The sequence below is a fragment of the Haematobia irritans genome, chromosome 3, assembly GCF_050003625.1.
Source record: "Haematobia irritans isolate KBUSLIRL chromosome 3, ASM5000362v1, whole genome shotgun sequence".
NCBI lineage: Eukaryota > Metazoa > Arthropoda > Insecta > Diptera > Muscidae > Haematobia > Haematobia irritans.
Genome location: NC_134399.1, coordinates 3,150,875 through 3,174,132, shown reverse-complemented (window position 1 = coordinate 3,174,132; position 23,258 = coordinate 3,150,875). Strand labels below are relative to the sequence as shown.

At 33.6% G+C, this 23,258-nt stretch overlaps 2 protein-coding genes across 3 annotated transcripts in view; one reads left to right on the top strand and one right to left on the bottom strand.

Moving 5' to 3' along the window:
* The window catches only part of LOC142229677 (uncharacterized), a 116,174-nt gene extending 107,892 nt beyond the window's left edge, over window positions 1-8,282 (top strand). The window contains exon 4 of one of the 2 annotated variants that reach the window (XM_075300258.1): window positions 8,221-8,282. In XM_075300258.1, the coding sequence (XP_075156373.1) occupies window positions 8,221-8,282 (62 nt within the window). Of the gene's footprint in view, window positions 1-13; window positions 366-8,220 lie in introns of those variants that run through there. The other variant, XM_075300257.1, reaches the window with a different exon arrangement.
* LOC142229823 (uncharacterized) lies at window positions 6,432-7,134 on the bottom strand. The gene is made up of 3 exons (XM_075300401.1): window positions 6,898-7,134; window positions 6,699-6,819; window positions 6,432-6,634 (listed from the first exon to the last, which is right to left on the bottom strand). The coding sequence occupies exons 1-3, from the start codon at window positions 7,090-7,092 to the stop codon at window positions 6,585-6,587; spliced, it is 366 nt and encodes a 121-aa protein (XP_075156516.1). The 5' UTR covers window positions 7,093-7,134; the 3' UTR covers window positions 6,432-6,584.
* Window positions 8,283-23,258: the final 14,976 nt, after the last annotated feature.

The window sequence follows — 23,258 nt, the reverse complement described above, 5'->3', positions numbered from 1 at the left end:
TATTCACTTTCAGCTTTCCATCAAGCGTATTTCCTTATACATTCACTCGTCCACTGGCTTTCTATGAGTTCTCTAGATTGCGAGAATTATTGCTCAGATCTCATCGGTGAAAAAAAAAAATACAACAACGTATAACTGTATTAAGAGCTCGGATTTCAACTGTGATTTGTGATAGTGGGTGTCATAAGATGGGGTCATGGTTATTGAAGTTCAAATGAGTAATGTGTGAATAAATGATGATTTATTGACCTATACTGATGCTAATGATATGGAATTTTCAAATTAAATTTAAACAATCAACATCAACGAATTATTATTCGTATATCTCCGAAAAAATAATTTAAAATAAATTTAATGAAAATGTATTTCATTAAGGAATCTCATAGAAGAAATTTACTTGAAGACACCAGTTCGCAATCTGAAGAAATATTTTTGTATTTGGTCTATCACCTGATTTCACAGAATATCGTGATAAAAGCCTATGGTCTCATATTGATAGATAACCTACTGAAGTTACGTGAGATGATTGAAACACTACACCCAGAGAAGGAATACGATCACCTCGAACATGTTTCTGGAGCACCATTTTACTTTTTCACAGCCATCATGTAGCATTTTTGTCGCAAAAATATTCATTTCTCATCAAACATAACATGCTTTCCGAAATTAGATACATAATCTCCGAGAAAAGAACATGGTTTCGACAAACATGCTATATGTTTTCCGTGAAAATGTAACATTTTGCTCATGGAACATGGTTGGGGTAATCATGTTCCTTCTCTGCGTGTAGGCTCTTAAAAGATCACATATCTTGCACGAGATTTTGGGTATGGCAGCGGTGTCGTCTTTGTTGCGTTCGGACTACAAGAGCAGCCGTAAAATCAGCGGAATTACAGGGGGTTTGTGATTCGTTTCGGACGAAATATGGATTCATTAGTTTACACAGGAAAACCGAACACCCGGATTACAACTGGTTGGGTATACTGAGGAAGACGAAGACTACCTGGTGAAGGATAAAGCTATTACAGGGCTCTAGTATTATTTCGACGCTTATCCAACCTTGCCGCGGCTTAGTTGTACTACAAATTGCTGTCCATTCACTGTTTTCTCCTAATGTTACTCCAAACGACGACTATAACTAAATAAGTCGATCGATGAGGTTCTTGGCGTCACGAATGACTCCAAAAATGAACATTCCGAGGCGAAGTGTATCGTTTTAAAACAAAAAAGGATAGTATGGAGGATGAACCATAATTCATCACTTTCCCAAGGTATTTGTTCTTTTTTTGTACACTAATTACTTATGAGACCACCGTCGTATTTTTTCCATATTCATTCTATCGCTTTCCATATTTAAGGTGTGTATTAAGTTCGAGTTTAGCCGCTAAAATCGTCATTTTTTCACGATTACTTTTCTTTAATAATCCTTTGGAATATTCCCTATCAAGTATAATAAAATTTGCAACCAATAGGCATAATTGTATGCCTTTTTTACTGATTTAGTTTTCACTTTAGCGGCTAAACTCGAACTTAACACTCACCTTTATTCGAAATTTTTTCACATACACTACCTTTGGTCTTTGTGTTAAAAAAAAAATGGATGCGAATCATCAAGATGGTGGATGTTTGCATAGATGATCAGACAGACGGAGAGCCAGTACTAGATTAGCCCAGCTTGTGTATACTTCTATGCCAGACACATTTTATTCATCAGGTAAAGGTTTAGGGTATAATTACTTCGTCTCTTCAGTACTACGACAGGATTGTCAAATATATTTTTTTATATAGAAAGCGATCTATTGCAACGCAGTGTATCCGAAAATCTAATCTGATTTTTAAACCTTCACACCATATAAATATAAACAAATTAGCGACTGAAAAGTAACTATCATTACTTAGTTACAATTTCTACTCTAGAAATGGAAATAAAGGCTAAACGATCACACTAAAAGATATCGCACAATATCATTGGCTTCCTACTACCCCATCAAAAATACAAAAAAGGAAACATGGGTGATATTAAGGCAAATTATCTATGACGCTGTCGTAAGATTCTGTAGTTATTTGAGGGTGTTGAAGGTAGTGATGTATGATGAAATTTAAAACAATTTGATGTCTATTCAGTTTAACACTTACTCGTGTAGAGATTTAGAGGCTAATGTGCGTTGCCTCTCAAACGCTGGCTTCTACTTGAAAATATTAAACTTAGTCTTGGTTTCTGGCATATACAAAATTCTAAAAATATTCCGCATCTACATGTGTATACTTTTGTTTTTCCTTAGATGCTTATATTAAAGTGAATGTTGTTGATATTGAATGATTGTTCTAAGTTTAACAGACACACAAATGTCTGCGGGTTGAAATTAATGTTATTAATTTTATTAAATAATTTTCACTTGAATAGGCATGTGGCTCGTTAATAATATCGCCAAGTGAATGAAAGTGTTTTGCAAAATTGGTTTAACGATTTGGTGTGCTCACACATTTTGGATAGTCAGCGAGTTAATTATATAGAGAGGTTGACGAGAAATATTAGGCAACAGTTTGAAGGTGACTGATTTAAAGCTTTTTATACTAGTTTGTAAGTTGTATTTTAATACATAGTTGGTTTTTATAGCATACTTTAAGGAGATGAGATATTACGAAAGACGCATTTGAAATCAAAGTGAATTCAAGCCAATGTTTATGTCCTAAACCACATAGTGGTCAGGGTATAATAACTTTGATCTGCCAAAAAATGTGCCTACCAGAAATATTGATTTTAGACCCCATAAAATATATACTGATCGGCTCAGAATCACCTCCTGAGTCGATCTAGCGCTTGGCGCCTGTCTGTCCTTCCATGTTTTTGTTGTTCGCAGAATTCCGGTCGCAATTATTAACCGATTTGGATGAAATTTGTTTTGTGGCGTTTTTTTGGTACAGGGACGAACGCTGTTGAATTTGGAAACAAATCGGATCACATTTAGGTATAGCTCCCATATATATGTATCGCCTTATTTCGATAAATGGGGTCAGATTACGTTCATTTACTATCCGATCGGCGTCAAATTTGTCACAAAGTAATCCAATCGACCACCCTTTAAGTGTGCCAAATTTCATCGAAATCGGTTCAGATTTAGATATAGCTCCCATACCCAGCAAAAAAGCGTCGCTAAAAAAGTAATGAACATGTTCTTTTTGGATCCGGAAGTGGTGCAAAATTGACGCAGAAGCGATGAATTGAACATGGGCTTGTCATAGTTCGGAAGTCCTCCATTTCAACAGTCGTTGCACTGAATTTGCATCACTTTTTTAGGAGTGATCCGAATTCAATGTTTTGGATGGAAATTAAAAAATTCTGTGATATTTTGTCAAATAAATAGTTTTTATAATTTTTTTATAATTTTTAATGGATTCTAATGCTTGTTGGAAACGTTTGATCCCAAATATTTTCAACAAATCCCATTTTTTGACCATTTTACACTGTTTTTAACCTATTTGAAACAAAAAAGTTAAAATTACCCATTAAAATATGAAAAACAAAAAACAATTATAAAAAATTGAATTAAAAGAACTTCCTGGGTAGTTAAAATAAAGAACATCTTTGGGAGTGCATCTTCTGGAAGTGCTTTTAAAGTTGTGCCTTTGGAAGAACTTCCAAATTTTTTGCTGGGTATATATGTATCGTCCGATTTTTCCAAATTTGGCCATAAGTTCCTTTTTTATCAACCGATCTTACTCAATTTTGGCTTATTCTAATCTTCTATATCACTGACTCTATGTGCAAAATATCATCCAAATCGATTCAGATTTAGTTATAGCTCCCAAATGTGTATGTAGCGCCCGATTTTCACAAATTTGGCCATTGTAACCTTATTTTTGACCATAGTGGCCTCATTTATTAAGCGATCTTACTCAAATTTAGCATAAGGTAATCTCCTATAATATCAACAAAACCTGAAAAATATAATCCAAATCGGTTCAGATTTAGATTTAGATATAGCACCCATATATATGTATCGCCCGTTTTTGAAAAATTTACCCCTTATAACTTTATTTCTGACCATAATATCCTTATTTAATACCCGATCTTACTCTAATGTAGCACAAGTCAACCTTATGTGGTATCAACCAAATCTGGAAAATATCTTCCAAATCGGTTCAGATTTAGATATTACTCCCATATATATGTATCGATCGATTTTCCCAAATTTGCCATAATACTCTTATTTATTAACCAATGTTGTTCAAATTTCAAATGTACATGTATTAGCCGATCGTATTTAGACTTAAATGTAGCTATTACATAAATCTATTGCCCTATTTTCAGAAATTTGGATTTATTGGGCACACTAATTGAGCGATTTCCTCTTTTTATACCCTAAACCACATAGTGGTCAGGGTATAATAAATTTGATCGGCCAAAAAATGTGCCTACCAGAAATATTGATTTTAGACCCCATAAAATATATACCGATCGACTCAGAATCACCTCCTGAGTCGATCTAGCCGCTTGGTGTCCGTCCGTCTGTCCGTCCGTCCGTCCGTCTGTCAGTCCGTCCGTCCGTCTGTCCGTCCGTCCGTCCGTCCGTCTGTCCGTCCGTCCGTCCGTCTGTCCATGTATTTGTTGTTCACAGGATTCCGGTCGCAATTATTAACCGATTTTGATGAAATTTGGTACAGGGACTTTTTTGGGCACAAGGACGAACGCTATTGAATTTGGAAGAAATCGGATCAAATTTAGATATAGCCCCCGTATATATGTATCGCCCGATTTCGACAAATGGGGTCACGTTGTGTTTGTTTTCAAACGCATCGTCACCAAATTTGGCAAAAAGTAGTCTTTTCATCGTTCTTCAAGTCTGCAAAATTTCATCTAAATCGGTTCAGATTTAGATATAGCCATAAAAACCTTATTTATTAAGCGATCTTACTCAAACTTGGCTAACTCTAATATTTTATGGTACTGACAATATGTGCCAAAAATAATCGAAATCGGTTCAGATTTAGATATAGCTCTCATATATATGTATCGCCCGATTTTGCCAAATTTGGCCATAAAACCCTTTTTTTATCAACCGGTAGTACTCAAAGTTGGCTAAATATAATCTTCTATACCTCTAACTGTATGTGCGCAATTTCATTGAAATCGGTTCATATTTAGATATAGCTCCCATATATATTTATCGCCCGATTTGGTCAAATTTGGCCGTAAAACCCTTATTTATCAACCGATCGTACTCAAAGTTGGCTAAATGTAATCTTCTATAGCTCTAACTGTATGTGCGAAATTTCATCGAAATCGGTTCAGATTTAGATATAGCTCCCATATATATGTATCGCCCGATTATGCCAAATTTGGCCGTAAAACCGTTATTTATCAAGCGATCGTAAGCAAGGTTGGCTAACTGTAATTTTCTATAGTAGCAACTGTATGTGCAAAATTTCATAGAAATCGGTTCAAATTTAGATATAGCTCCCATATATATGTATCGCCCGATTTTGAAAAATTTGCCCCTAATAACCTTATTTTTGACCACTGGGGCCTCACTTATTAACTGATCGTACTCAAATTTTACACAAATTGACCTTCTGTAGTATCAATCATACCTGCAAAATATTATACAAATTGGTTCAGATTTAGATATAGGTCCCATATATATGCATCGCTCGATTTTGTCATATTTAGCCATAGTACTCTTATTTATTAACCTGTTATTCAAATTTCAAATTTTGATGTACTAGCTGATCGTATTTAGACTTACATGTAGCTCTTACATAAATCTATTGCCCTATTTGCAGAAATTTGGATTTATTACCCACAACTAATTGGCCGATTTCCTCTTTTTTAATAATTGACTCAATATTAGTGGCATACTAACTCTTTTGGTGCAAAATAAACTATAGCTCCTAATATTAGACATTTCTGCTCAGATTGTGACAAGACACCCATAAACATGTACCCCCCTTTATGTTCTCCAAAACCTATACCAATGATACACCACAAATGCTTATATTTACTAATTCAGTAGGGGTGGTTTAGGGTATGATATAGTCGGCCCCGCCCGACTTTCTACTTTACTCACTTGTTTAATAATGGACTCAATATTAGTGGCATACTAAATTTGTACGTTCAGAATCAACTATCGCTACTAATATCAGACATTTCTGTTCAGATTGCGATTCTATGATATTTTGAAGACTCAATATTTTAATTTAATTGAGGGCATTTGAAAAAATTATTGACTTGATATATCTAAATTTTTACACAATATTAGGGACAAGAAAGTTTACATTCATTGCTTTAAATTTTTTTCATTAAAATTAGGATATGAATAGCGGACAAAAATAGATTTTACATTAAAAAAATTACTGAGATATTGAATCTTTGGATTAAAGAAAAAATCATTATTTTAAAAATGTGTTAACCTTAAATTAAAATTTCATAATTCATTTCACATCAGGTCAATATATTTTTAAGTGTACACAAGTTCCTACATTAATTGTGACTAGACTTGGCGCCTTAATTCTCTTATCAGTTTTTTTTTTAATTTTATTTATTTAAATCTATTGTTTAACTCCATAAATATTGCATACATAATTCATCCCTTGGTTACTCGATTTGCTTTGCCAACAGATATTGGTCTGCAAGCTATAAACCGTATAAATATGTAATTAAGAAAATTGGACGTTTACACAGCGAACTCATTACTTACTATCATCTACGTGATATCCATGCCCATATGAATGTCGTTTTTCTCTGATATTAAAGGGAGCACTAAAGGGTAGATCAATTTCCGATATAGGTCCAAATGTGGGGTGGATATTGCCAATAGACTGTTTTCATACAAACCAAAAGAAAATCGATTTATTTTTCATATAAATAATAGATTTTCTTAAGTGTCCAATATTTACCTGTTCAATTAAATCGATATCAAGAAAGGCACTTGCCACTGCAACAAAATCATCATCTCCTTTCCAAGGGGCTGATATCAATCCGATTTTATCATCTGTATCTTCCAGCAAACTGTTTTCATTAGCTTTAGCTAAATGTAGTCCTAAATATACAGCGCAAACCCAAAGGGTGAGCAAAAGTTTTAATTTAAGCATCTTTCGTTATTATTGTGCGCTAAAGAAATGAACTCACGGTTAACTAAATTTTAGTCTAAAGATAATTGCTAGTATTTATATGGACTTTAAATCAATTTTCCCCATTAATTTGAAAAATAACTTAAGTCTCTTCATTTTAAAATAAGCATTTGATAGTTATTTAATGAAACGTTGAAGACTTATTGGAATTGTTTTTAAATAATTAATTCCCCAATATCATTTGCATACCATACAAATAAAACCAAAAGCACTTCACAAATATAATCATATATTCATAAACAATTTTTGGAATATATTAAAAAATTATTACGTTTGTAATAAACTGAGCATCAGGCGATTGTAACTAAAGTTGTTTGTTTTATTTAACGAAGTTTTTTTTTTAATGTGCTTTGTGTGTCCACTACACGCTGGTCTATAAATAGATCTGCTAGGCGGCATGATGATTAATGTTATATTTGTGGTTCGATTCTCCATGGGGGCAAAAGATTACATTTAAATATAATTTATGAACACTGATATGTGCTAAAAAAATAACGAGAAAGTGATGTTAAAATTAGTTAGAAATTGAAAAGTGACCAGGTATTTATTACATTTTTTTCACAGCCTTTAAAACGGTATACCTCGAAAAAAAATTTCCAAACGATGTTCGTTGGTCTAAAATTTCATTTGAGAAGAAAGTATTTCTTGTTTGCCGTTATTCTAGCTAAGTTGCGCTTCAGATAGAGATCGAGACTTGTAGTCCGAAAAAGACCGCAGTTTCCTATCCTTAATCCTTAAAAATTATTCACGGTTTCGTTTAGTTGTACACCCAACGAAAACATACTCTCCTCCGGAACGAAATTTTCGACAAACGAAAAACACCCAAAATTTCAAACAAGCGATGCAACAACGATGGTCTCTATTTATTTGTTTTAAACGAAATTGTTTAGCTTCAAAAGAAAAGTTTGTCTAAAATTTATTCCTTTAGTGTACTTGATTTCTTAATTTTCATTTTTAAGTCAGACTTTCTCTCACTTAGAAATAGAAACCTACAATTAAAAAACTCACGATTTTTAATTTATTTACAGTTCATTTATTTATCCAAGTATTTCATGGTGCAATTTTGGTTTGTGTAAATCTTTTTTACAGCCATATATTCCAATAGGTATTTGAAACTTATGGGACGTACTACATCACAACTCCAATTCTAGAAAGCACATAACAAACTATGAAGATTGGATTTTAGAAGTCATATGTATTATCATCGATGGGATAATCAGCTTCATTCAAAACTGGAAAAAAAAACATTAAAAGTAAACAAATTAATCATTAACGGGAAATAATTTCAAGAAAAAAAAAACTTTTTATTTTGTTACACAAAAATATTTTTTTCGAAACACAGTTATTGGAATTTTTGTAGGAATGAATAAAAAACTTTGCCGAAAATTATCGCCACTATTAATTCTACAAATGTAACTCCTCACTCAAAAAAAATTAATTCTTCAGGGAACTAAAATCAATTGAACTCTATTTTAGTTAAGCGAAATTATTATATTTTAGATAGTTATTTTAATTAACAAAAAAAGGGGGAAATCTATACAAAATTGAATAAGTAAATAAAAAATTCGTATTTCCCTCACAATAATTTCGGATTTATTAAAATTTGTAAATTTTCCCACAAATATGTTCATTTTCTCTAAAGAAATGTTTGCAATTTTGACCACCATTTTTTCTTTCAAACTACGAGATTTTCTTTTACAAGTGAAAAAAATTAATTATGTCTAATAATTTTTGTTTGAATTTGTCGATAAATATTTTATATTTATTTTAAGACATTGGCATTTGTAATATAAAATTGTCTTTTTTCATGTGGATTAACGTTTTTTTTTTGAGTGTAAGTTTGAGTGTAAGTGTCAGGGAACTAAAATCAATTGAACTCTATTTTAGTTAAGCGAAATTATTATATTTTATATAGTTATTTTAATTAACAAAAAAAGGGGGGAAATCTATACAAAATTGAATAAGTAAATAAAAAATTCGTATTTCCCTCACAATAATTTCGGATTTATTAAAATTTGTAAATTTTCCCACAAATATGTTCATTTTCTCTAAAGAAATGTTTGCAATTTTGACCACCATTTTTTCTTTCAAACTACGAGATTTTCTTTTACAAGTGAAAAAAATTAATTATGTCTAATAATTTTTGTTTGAATTTGTCGATAAATATTTTATATTTATTTTAAGACATTGGCATTTGTAATTAAAATTGTCTTTTTTCATGTGGATTAACGTTGTTTTTTTGAGTGTAAAGTTAATTTTATGGTAAAAATATTTTTTGTTTTAATAAATAAAATTTCATTAAAAAAAAAACCAAACATTAAATTATTGGGAATTATATTGCTACTCACCTTCATAATCCTTCATTTTCTGTGCAAAATCATCAAAGAACTTTTGTAATCTTTCTAGTTCACGGTCCTCATCTTTCCAATGATTTAGGGCCATTGCATCCTGATGCCAGGAATAAAGAAGGAAATGCTACAATTATTACACTAGTCCTCTAAAATGTTAAAAAAATCCAAAGGACAACAAGATTTACAGAAAGCAATCGCAAATATTTTAAACACCAAAAAAAAAAATACTTTCCTTAGAAATTAAAATTTTGACCAAAGAGGGATTTTTTTATTTAATTAGCATTTTTAGAGTTTTTATTTTTAACGAGTTTTATAGGTCATAAAGAGATAACTTAAATAACAAACGAGATGTTCATTGATCCCAAATTTCTTTTAGATTTTTTTTTCGGTACCCTTAGGTTAGGTGAGATGGCAGCCCGATGTATCAGACTCACTTAGACTATTCAGTCCAATGTGATACCACATTGGTGAACTTCTCTCTTATCACTGAGTGCTGCCCGACTCCATGTTAAGCTCAATGACAAGGGACCTCCTTTTTATAGCCGAGTCCGAACAGCGTTCCACATTACAGTGAAACCACTTAGAGAAGCTTTGAAACCCTCAGAAATGTCACCAGCATTACTGAGGTGGGTACCCTTAAAGAAGAATTTTCTTTTCGGAACGCAATTTCATATAATCGACGATTTCGTTTGACTCTAAAAAACTTTCCTTTCCAAAGGAAAACAGTTTAGAGACAATCGGCGAAGCGCTTGTTAAAAATTCGTTTGTCTAAAATTTCATTCCGGAGGAATGTATTTTTTCTTTGGGTGTAATCGATCCCATTTTTGGATTATTTCGATTTATCCTTGTAGTTGATCCTTCTTTTAAATTTTTTTTTATTCTTATCGGTTATCCTTAATATTTTTCTTACCACAAAATTCATACATATCACAGCTACAACAATGCCCAGGATTATTTTCATCCACATATTCGTCTATTATGGTAGTAAACTTTGAAATCACTTTCACGTATGACAACAACTTTTATACAATTTTATTGTGATACATTTCAGTGGTATTTATATACCAACGATAAAAATCTCTTTGTGGAATTAAGGGGTTATTAAAACTACATTTTAAATGGTTGATTGAAGAATTCAATGTTTTTGTTTCTGGAAAATTCCAAAGGTCATCCAGAAATGTTAAAATGCCCAAACAAATGAGTTTTGAGAGTGGAATAAGAATTACAAAATTCCAGATCAAGGTTAATGTTTTTTGAAAAATATAAAAAATATTTTTACTAGTATAGGTATATTTTTAATATGTTGTTTGCTAAAAAAAAAAACAATGACATCTTTTTGATAGTAAATTCAGTGCATTATAATAATATTTAATTCTAATAAAAGTTAACTCTATATTTATGGCTAAGATATATGGTATATTTTCTTAATGTCAATTTTTTTGTTAGTGTATAATTGCCTCCTATGCTTCTCTTTCTAAAAAATATTTTGTTGTTTCGTTATATTTTCATATTTAAAATATTATATGTATAAAACCCCTAACCAATTCAGTGAATATGTGAATATATGAAGTGCATAGAAATTACTTGCGAAATCATAAAAATGGAATTAATTAATTAGTAGTGCTTGAGGCAAAAGATATAAGCCTACCACCATCAACCAATTAACATCATTCACCAACTGAGCTGAAGTATCCAACAATTTTATGTAAAATAAAAAAAGAGAGCAATGCTAACAGCTAAAAGCTTTCGATTAGCCAGGGAAATGAAAAAAAGAGCACAAGTGGCATAATCTCCATACCAAGACTTGAAAATATTTTCATTGCGTTTTTAGCGCTTTTCATTGGCATAGTCTAAATGAAAATTTTCATGCCTGGCTGGCTTGTAAAGTGTCAGTGCGCATATATTCCCCATATTTTGTTAGAAAAGCTATCCAACACTTTTGACTTTTTTGGATACCCAACAAATGCAGACGATAAGCAAAGAGCCCTGGGTTTATATTACAGCATGATATGTATCCCTGCTTCGTTTAATTTTACAAATCAAACGATGCGCAATAATATCCTTCGTTCATGAAGGAGAAACCTTGGAGATGCTGCTTTTACTGCATTCGAAGAATCCATCATCAGTTTTCTTGCACATTAAATTATGCGCGTATATTTGTCATCATCACCAACAGCATTGGAGCTCCTCCCCATCATATTGTTTTTTGTGCAAAGGCAACGAGTTTTCTGACATCTTAAGTTGCAACTCATGTGGCAAGGACAAAACAGGAATTATGTATGCTCAGGATACAATCACACTTGATCTTTATAGATGCCATTCTCCAAAGCGCTGTAGATGAAACGACAAAAAATCATTCAAAGATTTTTTTTATTTCAGTTATTGGAGAATAATTTTTATATTATATTGAAGAATTGAGTTTTCAAGTTTTTTCAATAAAACTTGAAAAAAATTATCACCTTGCACAAAAAATTGCATCTCTGCGCCAAATATAGTTAATATGGGAATTGCCACCGTGGTGCAATGGTTAGCATGCCCGCCTTGCATACACAAGGTCGTGGGTTCGACTCCTGCTTCGACCGAACACCAACAAAAGTTTTCCAGCGGTGGATTATCCCACCTCAGTAATGCTGGTGACATTTCTGAGGGTTTCAAAGCTTCTTTAAGTGGTTTCACTGCAAGGTGGAACGCCGTTCGGACTCGGCTATAAAAAGGAGGTCCCTTGTCATTGAGCTTAACATGGAATCGGGCAGCACTCAGTGATAAGATAGAAGTTCACCAATGTGGTATCACAATGGACTGAATAGTCTAATTGAGCCTGATGCATCGGGCTGCCACCTAACCTAACCTATGGGAATTGCATTGGCTCGTTCGGTTGGCTCATATTGTTGCGATATTTGAGATAGCTAGAAAACATTCTTTGGGCAGCTGCACTGAAAAATTATTTACCTAATATGGAAGATTAGGCAACGTAAATTTTAGGGCTCGAAATTAATCGTCTTTAAATCAACTGATTTATTGAATCTTTGGTTTAAAGTTTTACTTTTTTGAATTAAGAAAATTACGTACCTGTTATAATTTGGATTTTTAAACTGAAATTTGTTTGTCCACGACTACCTTTATTAAGATATCGTAAAAGGAGAATGAAAATACATGAATGAGATCTGTATTCTAAACTTAATTTTATTGGTCCTAGATTTAAAACGTTCGGAATCAATACCAAAATCGTTATGGGAAGGTCAAAATCTTTGGATCCAAGTAAACTGTTTTTTTGAGTGTGGCTGATTTTTTGTTCTTTGAACTGAATACCAGTGAGTATCAAAAATGGTCTTATGTTAGGTAGCAATAATTTTAATCTGACCCTGCAGTTTATCTTTTGTAACCATCACTTTTTCATTATGTTTTTGACAATTATTTTTGATAATTTGAAGGTTTGCCGTTTTTGATAACAACGCTAATATATTACTTTTCTAAAGGGCCGGAGGCTAATGATAAATATCATAAGTATAGGTACTCTACTAAGGTCCTTCCCTAGGATGTACTTGATAAATTTCATTATTAATAAATAAGAATTTATCAAAACAAAGACTGACTTAAGACCATCTCTCATGCATATGTACAACACACCCTGTTCAGATGGAACAAAAACCTACAAATAATCCGCTTTGTTGGCCTACAAAAAAACATTAATTTCTCACTATATTTAAGTTGAAATCCTAACCCCTCCCCACCCAACCATTCATTCTCTAGTGGCACATCTGACTCTTTATGGCTACTTAACATTTTGAAATGTAAGTTAAACGAAGTTCATTTCACAACTGATGACGCCTAACATTTAATTACCGGTGTCATAATATAATTGAGCCTTATGACACGCATCAAACAAACAGAATAGACGGACAGACAGACAGACAGACTCACACAAATTCATAGACTAAATGCCATAGAACGTGGACATGGAATTACCGCGAAGTAACCACAAAATAGTGACAATGACTAAATATTGCGCCCACCACATGTCCACTAATACTACACTGAAAATATAAATTCAAAAAAAAAAAAAAAAATTGAGAAAAATTTATCAAAATAAATTCAGTAAATTCATTGAACCCGCTGTGGATTACACTCGAATATCCCGAAAAAAGTTTCTGGTAGAAGACTTTGCCTTATTCAACTTACACAACATTTGATTTCTACTTTGCTAAGGTCAAATTATATAGTTTATCTCTATTTCATTGAAGATCAATCGTCGAAATAAACAGCTCATGGGAGAACCGAGTTCCCTAAGAAAGTTTTCATTGCACATTTTCAGCTGACAACATTATGTTGTGGGAATAAAAGTTCCCAAAATGCTAAAATTTTAAAAGTGCTGTTAGAGGGCCCTGGATCCTAAACTTTGACTTAAAAAACAATTACGCTACATAAGGTATTAATTAAAATGTGTCACAATATTGGTAAAAGGTGGCACAAGAAAGTTAATTTTTTAGCATTTAGTGGTATAAGTATCAACGATTAAAAAAATGGCAAAATTTTAACACTTTTCCACTTGCATTTCTCAATAGCCAGATACTCCATTTTGGTAAATTGGTTGCACATCTCATTGAGAGATGTATACTTTACAAGGGGTGTGTGAGCTTTGAAAGGTATGTGAACAGAAATAAAGAAGAACTCCATTCCCTAGTCTTTGAAGCGATGCTATAAACAGTACTTTGCATATGTAGTCTTAGAAGAAACGCGGATGGATAAAGTGATACACAGATTGAGCGAAAAAATTTCTAGATCATACAGTGTCTCATGAGAGACTTGGAAATGGACGAAAGAAAATAGTCTAGGAGCAAATTCTGTAAGTGAGCCTAAAATAACGGGTTGCCCCAATACCTAACCTAACCATTGCCACTGTGAGTTTCCCACTTCAAATGAAAGATATAGTCGATAGACGGACGAGTTCCGTATAAGCACATAACCTTATCCTTATTACAACATGATAGCTCTTATTATTATTTTTTCCAGTGTAATCAAATCAAGTGCTATTGCTGGTGGTGTGGGTTGTTATAGGAGCTATGGATAAAAGGATTTTGTATTTGGTCATCTGTGTATGTTTGACTATGCCTTGTGTTCATATCTCCATCGGTTTGTCCGTCTGTCTGTATGTCCATTTGTCCTGTACGCATATTAACTGCGATGTGTCAGAAATGCATATAAATACAAATTAGTTAAAAATTAATTATCATGGCACACGCATTTTCCACCGAAACATTTAGGTGACAAAACGCGTTAAATACCCGCTATACAGTGTAGTAAATACCCAAATGCTCTAGTACGTAGTCATTCATACCCCAACGCACTCTATCACTAAATGAAAATGTCCTGACCAAGCATTCAGTGTACTCGTAGTAGTGTTAGTAGGCTTTATTTATTTGTACGTCAGTCTGTCAGTCAGTCTATAGCTATCTCTAGGCTTTGTAGGTGAATGAATGAGTATTGTTTTTAATCGGATAAAATTCATAATTATCGTTATTACTGTCATTTGTTAGTTCGTCTTCTTCTACTTCTCTATCCCTAATAGGCCAATCCTAATACTGGTTCTCCAGGAATATTCCACCCACCTCCAGCTAGTTTTGGCTTAAAAGAGCCACTGTGAGTATGAGTGGTATGGTCATAACCCCTTTTCGGGGGTTGTCATCATGGCTCGTTGTTGGGAGTTGGGTGTCAGTCATCTTTATTTTATTTGTTATTCGTCCATTATTGCGTGTTGATAACCATTATGATGAGTGAGTGGTTGTTTGCTTGGCTGATGGTTACCTGGTTTCTTATCTCTGGAACCTTGTGCCTGTCGCTTTGTAATAAAAACTATGATTTGCTCATTGCTCATTTAAGGCCTCTAAAAATAGATGGTTAAATTAAATAATTAAAATTCCGCTCCTTAATTTGCATCATTAATAACGATGGTGTTGATAAGTAGGTAACAAAATCTGTATCCCCCTCCATAGGGTTTCCATAAATGCCATAGAAGTCATATGGAAACAGAAGTGGGGCGGAATGGTTACCTTAGAGCCAGATTAAATGCTATTACAAAGGCTAAATAGTAATGCAGATATATTAAGATAATAAATTAATTAAGGTCATAATTCTATTTTTTTATCAAAAATAATTCACAATAAATCTTTATGTATCTAATTTTATTGTTCTTATCTAAAAATGCGGAATATTTTTTGTACATTATTTTACTTTTTGTGGAGTACTTTCCTTAATGTCTTAAAATCTCGCGATGTGTATTTATGGCTTTAGTATGTAACGGACTCATTTTGAATAACCGTTGTAAATTCAAAAGATATATAAGATTAGTTGTTCAACAATTCGTAGATACATGATGGAGTTGATAGAATTGTTGAATGATTTGTTTGATAACTTTTGGGGGCTTCATATCAAACAATGGCGTTGATACTTAGAAAGTGAGGACCACTACATATTTTGGCCTTGCCGAATGAATCCGACCCATTTTTGTCGACGGCGGCTGATATTAAATTCAATCATCAAATTTACATTTCATTAAAATTTTTTGAGCAAAATTTTTGCAAAATTATAGCAACTTGATATTGATTGATTGCGAGTGGAAGGTTCAAAATTTTGAATGAATAACTGGCCGCCCCCTTAGAAATCATATTCTATTGCCCTTCAGGCTGAAATATTAGCAGTAAGAGAGGTGGCGAATTGGCTGAGAAGTAATGTGGGCATTAATATATACTCAGACAGTCAACCTGTAATAAAATCCTTGGACTCTGTGTTCCTCAACTCGAAAACGGCCATCGACTGCCGCAAATCTCTCAATGAGATGGCTGAGCAGTACAATATTCACCTAATATGGGTGCCTGGCCATAGGAACATACCGGGGAACTGCGAAGCGGATGAGTTGGCAAGGCTAGGGACTACCTTACATATTCCAGGGGAACTAGAATCTGTTGGTATGGCCCTGGCTAGCTGCAAGCTCATGCTGCGTGAGAAGGCTGTTATGATGGCAAATGTTCGATGGGAGAATTGCAAGGGCTGTAATAACACCAAGCAAATATGGCCCCATTTAAACTTAAACCGCACACTAGATATGCTAGTGTTCTCGATACGTCAGATATCACTCCTGATATCTGCTATAACGGGTCGCTGCCTGATAGGCGATTTTGCAAAAACTATAGGCGCGAAGTGTAATGACTATTGTATGAGCTGTCATGATGCGGAGGAAAAGGAATCAATTAAACACCTCTTGTATGAGTGTCCTGCATTTTGTGTAAAGCGCAAGCAACTTTTAGGAGCATATAGCTTCAGATTACTGGCGGATCTGGAAAACGTTAACATAAGCAGTCTGCTAATGTTTTTGGAACAATCTGGTTGGTTCAACAAAGAAAAATAATCAAGAAGGTTCAGCGGTTAAAACTAGAAGTGTCCATATGTAATAGTTAATGTGGTATCACAATGGACTGAATAGTCTAAGTGAGCCTGAATCTTAATCGGGCTGCCACTTTAACCTAACCTATTGCCTCTGCCGGCGAGGATAAAAACGTATTAAAGCTGCAAACGAGAAAAGTGGGTCGGCTTCAGTTTCTGTTCCAAATATATACGCTATTTAAATTATTAGGGGAAAAATTAGGGATGCCCATGTTTTATATGAAATCCAATAGAATATGTGGCTATATGCCCCAAAATGTGTAGGTTTGTATGCTTCCCCATTCATTTGAACAGTGTAATAAAGATTATTGGTATTGCACTTAAAGGTGGGTTGCAATCACGGTTGCCACTGGAGCTACAAATAATCAAAAAACTACCAAACAAGAAAAATCTTCTGAAGAAAATTCTGTCAAAATTTTATTTCTATAGAAAATTTTCTCAAAATTTTATTTTTATAGTAAATTTTGTCAAAATTTTATTTATATAAAAATGTTTGTCAATTTTTTTACTATAAAAAATTTTCTCAAAATTTTATTTCTATAGAAAATTTTCTCAAAATTGTTTTTCTATAGAACATATTCTCAAATTTTTATTTCTATAGAAAATTATCTCAAAATTTTATTTCTATAGAAAATTTTGTCAAAATTTTATTTCTATAGAAAATTTTCTCAAAATTTTATCTCTATAGAAACTTTTGTAAATTTTTTTTCTATAGAAAGTTTTCTCATAATTTTATTTCTATAGAAAATTTTATTTTTAATTTTGTCAAAATTTTATTTTTATAGAAAATTTTTGGAGAGGAATACATTGCAAAATATATCAAGAATTCTACCAGCCAACCAAACAGTAAAAAATCTACCATTTTTTTAGAATTCTACCAACTGTGGCAATTTGGTGCATATTTCCTTTCAAATATTTTCTAGATGCCTAAAAATATGCTAATGGTTAAATAAATTAGCTCTTTGTTATAATGATACCAGATGTACGCCTTTAAACAAACCATATTAGTAGCACGTTATCGCAACGAATTTTGGAACTTGAAGGTCCAAATGGTTAAAATGAATGGATATTGGTACAGTGAAACGCCTCAGAAGTGAACACCCAAGGCCGCCTAGATTTTGTCTACATCTTGGAGATGTCCCGTTAGAGGTTAATTTTAATGTGTTACTATAGCAAACGTCTCACGACAACTGTCCGCTTTTCACTGTATATCACGACGATAAATTCAAAATGTTGAGTATGTGCCTTTATTAAATTTCCAAACTTTTCTATGATCGTCGTCTAGATTATACATGGCAAATTATTTCAATTTCCCAGTACCCTTACCATTTATTTAGAAGAAAACAATAAATAATTTAACACCGATGTACATAGCAAATTATAATGTCACAAAGAAGATCGTTATTTTATACAGTTGCAGCCGTTGTTGATGGAGCTACTGTAGTGGTTCTATTGCCACATCCACCACCTCCGCGGCCACCGCGGCCACCGCCACGATGGGCAGCATGTTCCAAAACAGCAAATCCAGCATCCGACAAACGATCCACCATTAAAGGTGTGGACATCTTCAAGAGATAAGCCCATAAGATTCTCATAACTTTTATTTGGAATATCCAAAAACTCACCACATAGCCCAAAAAGAGAATAGCCACAAAGCCCAATAAGCAATATTTTATCATTTTATATTTAATTCCGTAAAGCCTTTATTTATATCGAATATGGAGAACGTTTACAGTACAACTAAATTTTGTTGAATATTCGGAGATTTTATATCCAAGTGAAAGTAGTGTCTCAATATTTATACACGTGTTTGTCATTTGGACAAAAAGTGTTAAAACAATTAAATGAAATAATTATTCGACTCTAATGTGATTATTATTTCCTAAAATCGATTAAGAGTTTTTCAAAAGCATCAAAGCGTATTAAGCAATTAAGAGAAAATGAAATTAAAATATAGATAGAGATATACACTTTAAAAATTTTACAGCTAAACCATAATGTCAATACTGTAAATTAAATAAACAATTTAAAATGAAACAAAAATAAAAAAAAAAAAAATTAACTACTCCGTGTAAAAAATTTAAGGAAATTTATTTCTTACTCATGTGAAATTTTTGAGACTTCTTTGGGATAAGAAAATTCTATTGTATTACTCGCCTGCATTGCAATGTTCAACTGGTGATTTTCGAAAAAGTGTGTAGCTTTTTTTGCAATGATTATGCCACGTTTATTGCGAGGCAGTCTTTTTGTGCCACTGTTCTCAACGGTCACGCTATTTTTGAGAGTATACGAGCATTTTGGGAGTTCTAGGTGTTTTTAAAGCAAATAATTGGCTTAGTCGAAATACTTTTGTATGATAAAATAGTAATTTATTCGGGGTTACTAGAAGTCTTCAAATTGCCTTCTTGAATTGAAAATTAAAAACCCAGGATTTTTGGTGAATATTGGAAATTATTCCATTTCATTCGCATACAATTTTTGTGCATACATTTTTTCCAATGCTCCCATTTAAATATCATATACTCGTACTTTATAATTTCCATATTGCGTGTTGCTGCTCTTTAATCTGGTAACTGAAACCAATTTGAAAATGTCATAAATCATAGACAAATCAATTTAGCACAAAACAATTTGTTATCGATAGCGATTAAGCAGATTTGGCCACATGACATGTTGAGCTGTTTCAAGGGGACATTGCCACAAAACGTTGCCATAAATCATTTGGTGCACTTTCGATAGGCAATGAAGCAGAATCGGTAGCAGCCTGCAACTCTTTCCTTGCACAGCTTCTCCACCAGTACCCTCGGCAGCACGATTGTGAAAACAAATGAAGCATTCATCGATGCTTGAATGCCACGAACATAGATCTTTGGTCCTGAACCCATTTGAACGTTTGCAACATAATTCAAAATTGCAACACAATCAATTGCATACAAATAGGCCAAGTAATTCATACAAACTTTCAATCTGTCTTGCCTATTGCAATGTCTCGTAATTTCAAACGTCCCCCTTCGTGGCCAACAATCACCAATGCTTGACTGTTCGGAGATATAGATCCTATGTTGCACATGCATATCTGCTCCCCTCCGCCATTGTTGCTTGAGATGGTCATTGCTTGCCTTTGATTGTGTTAGTAAAGTGCATTGGATTTATAATGCACCCAGTATCTTATAGAAGAAGTCCACATAAGTTCCTGGGTCCAATACTCTTTGTGGGCTACGAACTGGAGGAGGGTGGTGATGCGACACACACATATGGGAAATTATGCTTAAGCTGCTAATCTGTGATTTTCAAAATTGTTTCAGAAGTGTCATAAATCAATAAAGTACCAATAAGTCGTTGTACAAGATACTGATGGGGAAAATAGGCTCAGTAGCGCACCATTGTAAGAGGGGAAAATTCTCTGATCGATGTTGTAATCAGTGTTACCGTTAAGACATTGTAGAGACAAATTTGCCACGTTTTTAGGTGTTGGCACGTTTGTACTACTTTTTGTAATGCTTCCAAAGCTTCTACATATTTTTGCCATGCTGTCCCACTTTTTATAGTGTATTCGTGAATTTTGAGCCAGGATGTTATCGGTGCCTTAATATAAAACTAAACTAATGTGTCCAATACTATAATTTTGAACACTTTTTGTTCTAATTTTTTTTGTACCACTAAATGCCATACCTTTTACATATTTGTGCCACCTTTGTCATGGTGTGCAATTTTTATAGTGTTTTTGTAAATTTCGAAACAGGATGTTACCGATGCCTTAACATAATATAGAACTAATGCGCTCAATACTATAATTTTGAAGACCTTTTTTCTTCTCAGACGATAGTGTTATCAAGCAAACAATTGTGGCCCCTGAAAATATGCAATGCAAATTTTTCTGAAGTTGGTAACCGACATCTCCCATGAACTGCTAATTTCTAGGAATGATTTGGAATTAAATAGGTTGTTATTCGCTTTTTATACCCTCCATCATAGGATGGGGGTATATTAACTTTGTCATTCCGTTTGTAACACATCGAAATATTTCTCTAAGACCCCATAAAGTATATATATTCTGGGTCGTGGTGAAATTCTGAGTCGATCTAAGGATGTGCGTCCGTCCGTCCGTCTGTTGAAATCACGCTAACTTCCGAACGAAACAAGCTATCGACTTGAAACTTGGCACACGTAGTTGTTATCGATGTAGGTCGGATGGTATTGAAAATGGGCCGTATCGGTCCACTTTTACGTATAGCCCCCATATAAAGGGACCCTCAGATTTGGCTTGTGGAGCCTCTAACAGAAGCATATTTAATCCGATCCGGCTAAAATTTGGTACATGGTGTTGGTATATGGTCTCTAACAACCATGCAAAAATTGGTCCACATCGGTCCATAATTATATATAGCCCCCATATAAACCGATCCCCAGATTTGGCTTGCGGAGCTTAAAAGAGAAGCAAATTTCACCCGATCCGGCTGAAATTTGGTACATGGTATTAGTATATGGTCTCTAACAATCATGCAAAAATTGGTCCACATCGGTCCATAATTATATATAGCCCCCATATAAACCGATCCCCAGATTTGGCTTGTGGGGCCACAAAGGGAAGAAAATTTCATCCGATCCGGCTGAAATTTGGTACATGATGGTGGTATATGGTCTCTAACAACCATGCAAAAATTGGTCCATATCGGTCCTTAATTATATATAGCCCCCATATAAACCGATCCCCAGATTTAGCTTGTGGAGCCTCTAAGAGAAGCATATTTCATCCGATCCGGCTGAAATTTGGTACATGGTGTTGGTATATGGTCTCTAACAATCATACAAAAATTGGTCCACATCGGTCCATAATTATATATAGCCCCCTATATAAACCGATCCCCAGATTTGGCTTGCGGAGCCTCAAAGAGAAGCAAATTTCATCCGATCCGCCTGAAATTTGGTACATGATATTGGTATATGGTCTCTAACAACCATGCAAAAATTGGTCCACATCGGTTCATAATTATATATAGCCCCCATATAAACCGATCCCCAGGTTTGGCTCGCGAAGTCTCCAAGAGAAGCAAATTTCATCCAATCCGGTTGTAATTTGGAACATGGTGTTGGTATATGATCTTTAACAACCGTGCCATAATTGGTCCATATCGGTCCATAATTATATATAGCCCCCATATAAAACGTTCTCCAGATTTGACCTCCGGAGCCTCTTGGAGGAGCAAAATTCATCCGATCCGGTTCAAATTAGGAACGTGGTGTTAGTATATGGTCGCTAAGAACCATACCAAAATTGGTCCAATCACACAAAAATTGGTCCATATCGGTTCATAATCATGGTTGCCACTAGAGCCAAAAATAATCTACCAAAATTTTATTTCTATAGAAAATTTTGTCAAAATTTTATTTCTATAGAAAATTTTGTTAAAATTTTTTTCCGTTCGTAATAAAATTTTCATCATTGTCAAAATTTTATTTCTATAGAAAATTTTGTCCAAATTTTATTTCTATAGAAAATGTTGTTCGAATTTTATTCGGTTCATAATCATGGTTGCCACTCGAGCCAAAAATAATCTACCAAGATTTTATTTCTATAGAAAATTTTGTTAAAATTTTATTTCTGTAGAAATTTTTGTCAAAATTTTCTTTCTATAGAAAATTTTGTCAAAATTTTTATTTCTATAGAAAATTTTGTGAAAATTTTATTTCTATAGAAAATTTTGTTAAAATTTTATTTCTGTAGAAAATTTTGTCAAAATTTTATGTCTACTTTGTCAAACTGAATTATATACGTATTGGATCGATCTTTTTTGATTTAATATATACCACGAATGGACTTACATGCAATTTAGAAGATGGTGTTAGGAGGTTTTAAGATACCTTGCCATCGGCAAGCGTTACTGCAACTTAAGTAATTCGATTGTGGATGGCAGTGTTTAGAAGAAGTTTCTACGCAATCCATGATGGAGGATACATAAGCTTCGGCCTGGCCGATCTTACGGCCGTATATACTTGTTTCTTTATAAAAAAGTGTGCCACATTTTTAATATTTAAAAGACACCTTTTATTGCAAGTGACACTTTTTGTGCCACTTTTTAGAAATTCTTAATTCAAATCAATGAATTTCCCTCTACTCACTCTCTAAATCATTGTAATATCTACTACCTCATCAACCCAAACTATTGGCATGGGTTATAGGCTGCGCCCCTGATTACCCCTCCTTACTTCGACATAATTTCCTACACATTCAAATGTGCAACTACAAACTTGAAAATGCAAATTTTGCAAAGGATTCTCATTCAGTGATTACTGGCTAAAGGATAATATTCTTCTGCCAAATTCACAGACACCAGATTG

Bases quoted from the DNA above. Each gene is read 5' to 3' on its own strand.
- LOC142229823 (XM_075300401.1), bottom strand. From the start codon at position 7,092: ATGCTTAAATTAAAACTTTTGCTCACCCTTTGGGTTTGCGCTGTATAT. The intron at 6,820-6,897 runs GTAAATATTGGA...GTATGAAAACAG, and splicing joins ATATCGATTTAATTGAACAG to TCTATTGGCAATATCCACCC. The intron at 6,635-6,698 runs GTAAGTAATGAG...TACGGTTTATAG, and splicing joins TGGATATCACGTAGATGATA to CTTGCAGACCAATATCTGTT.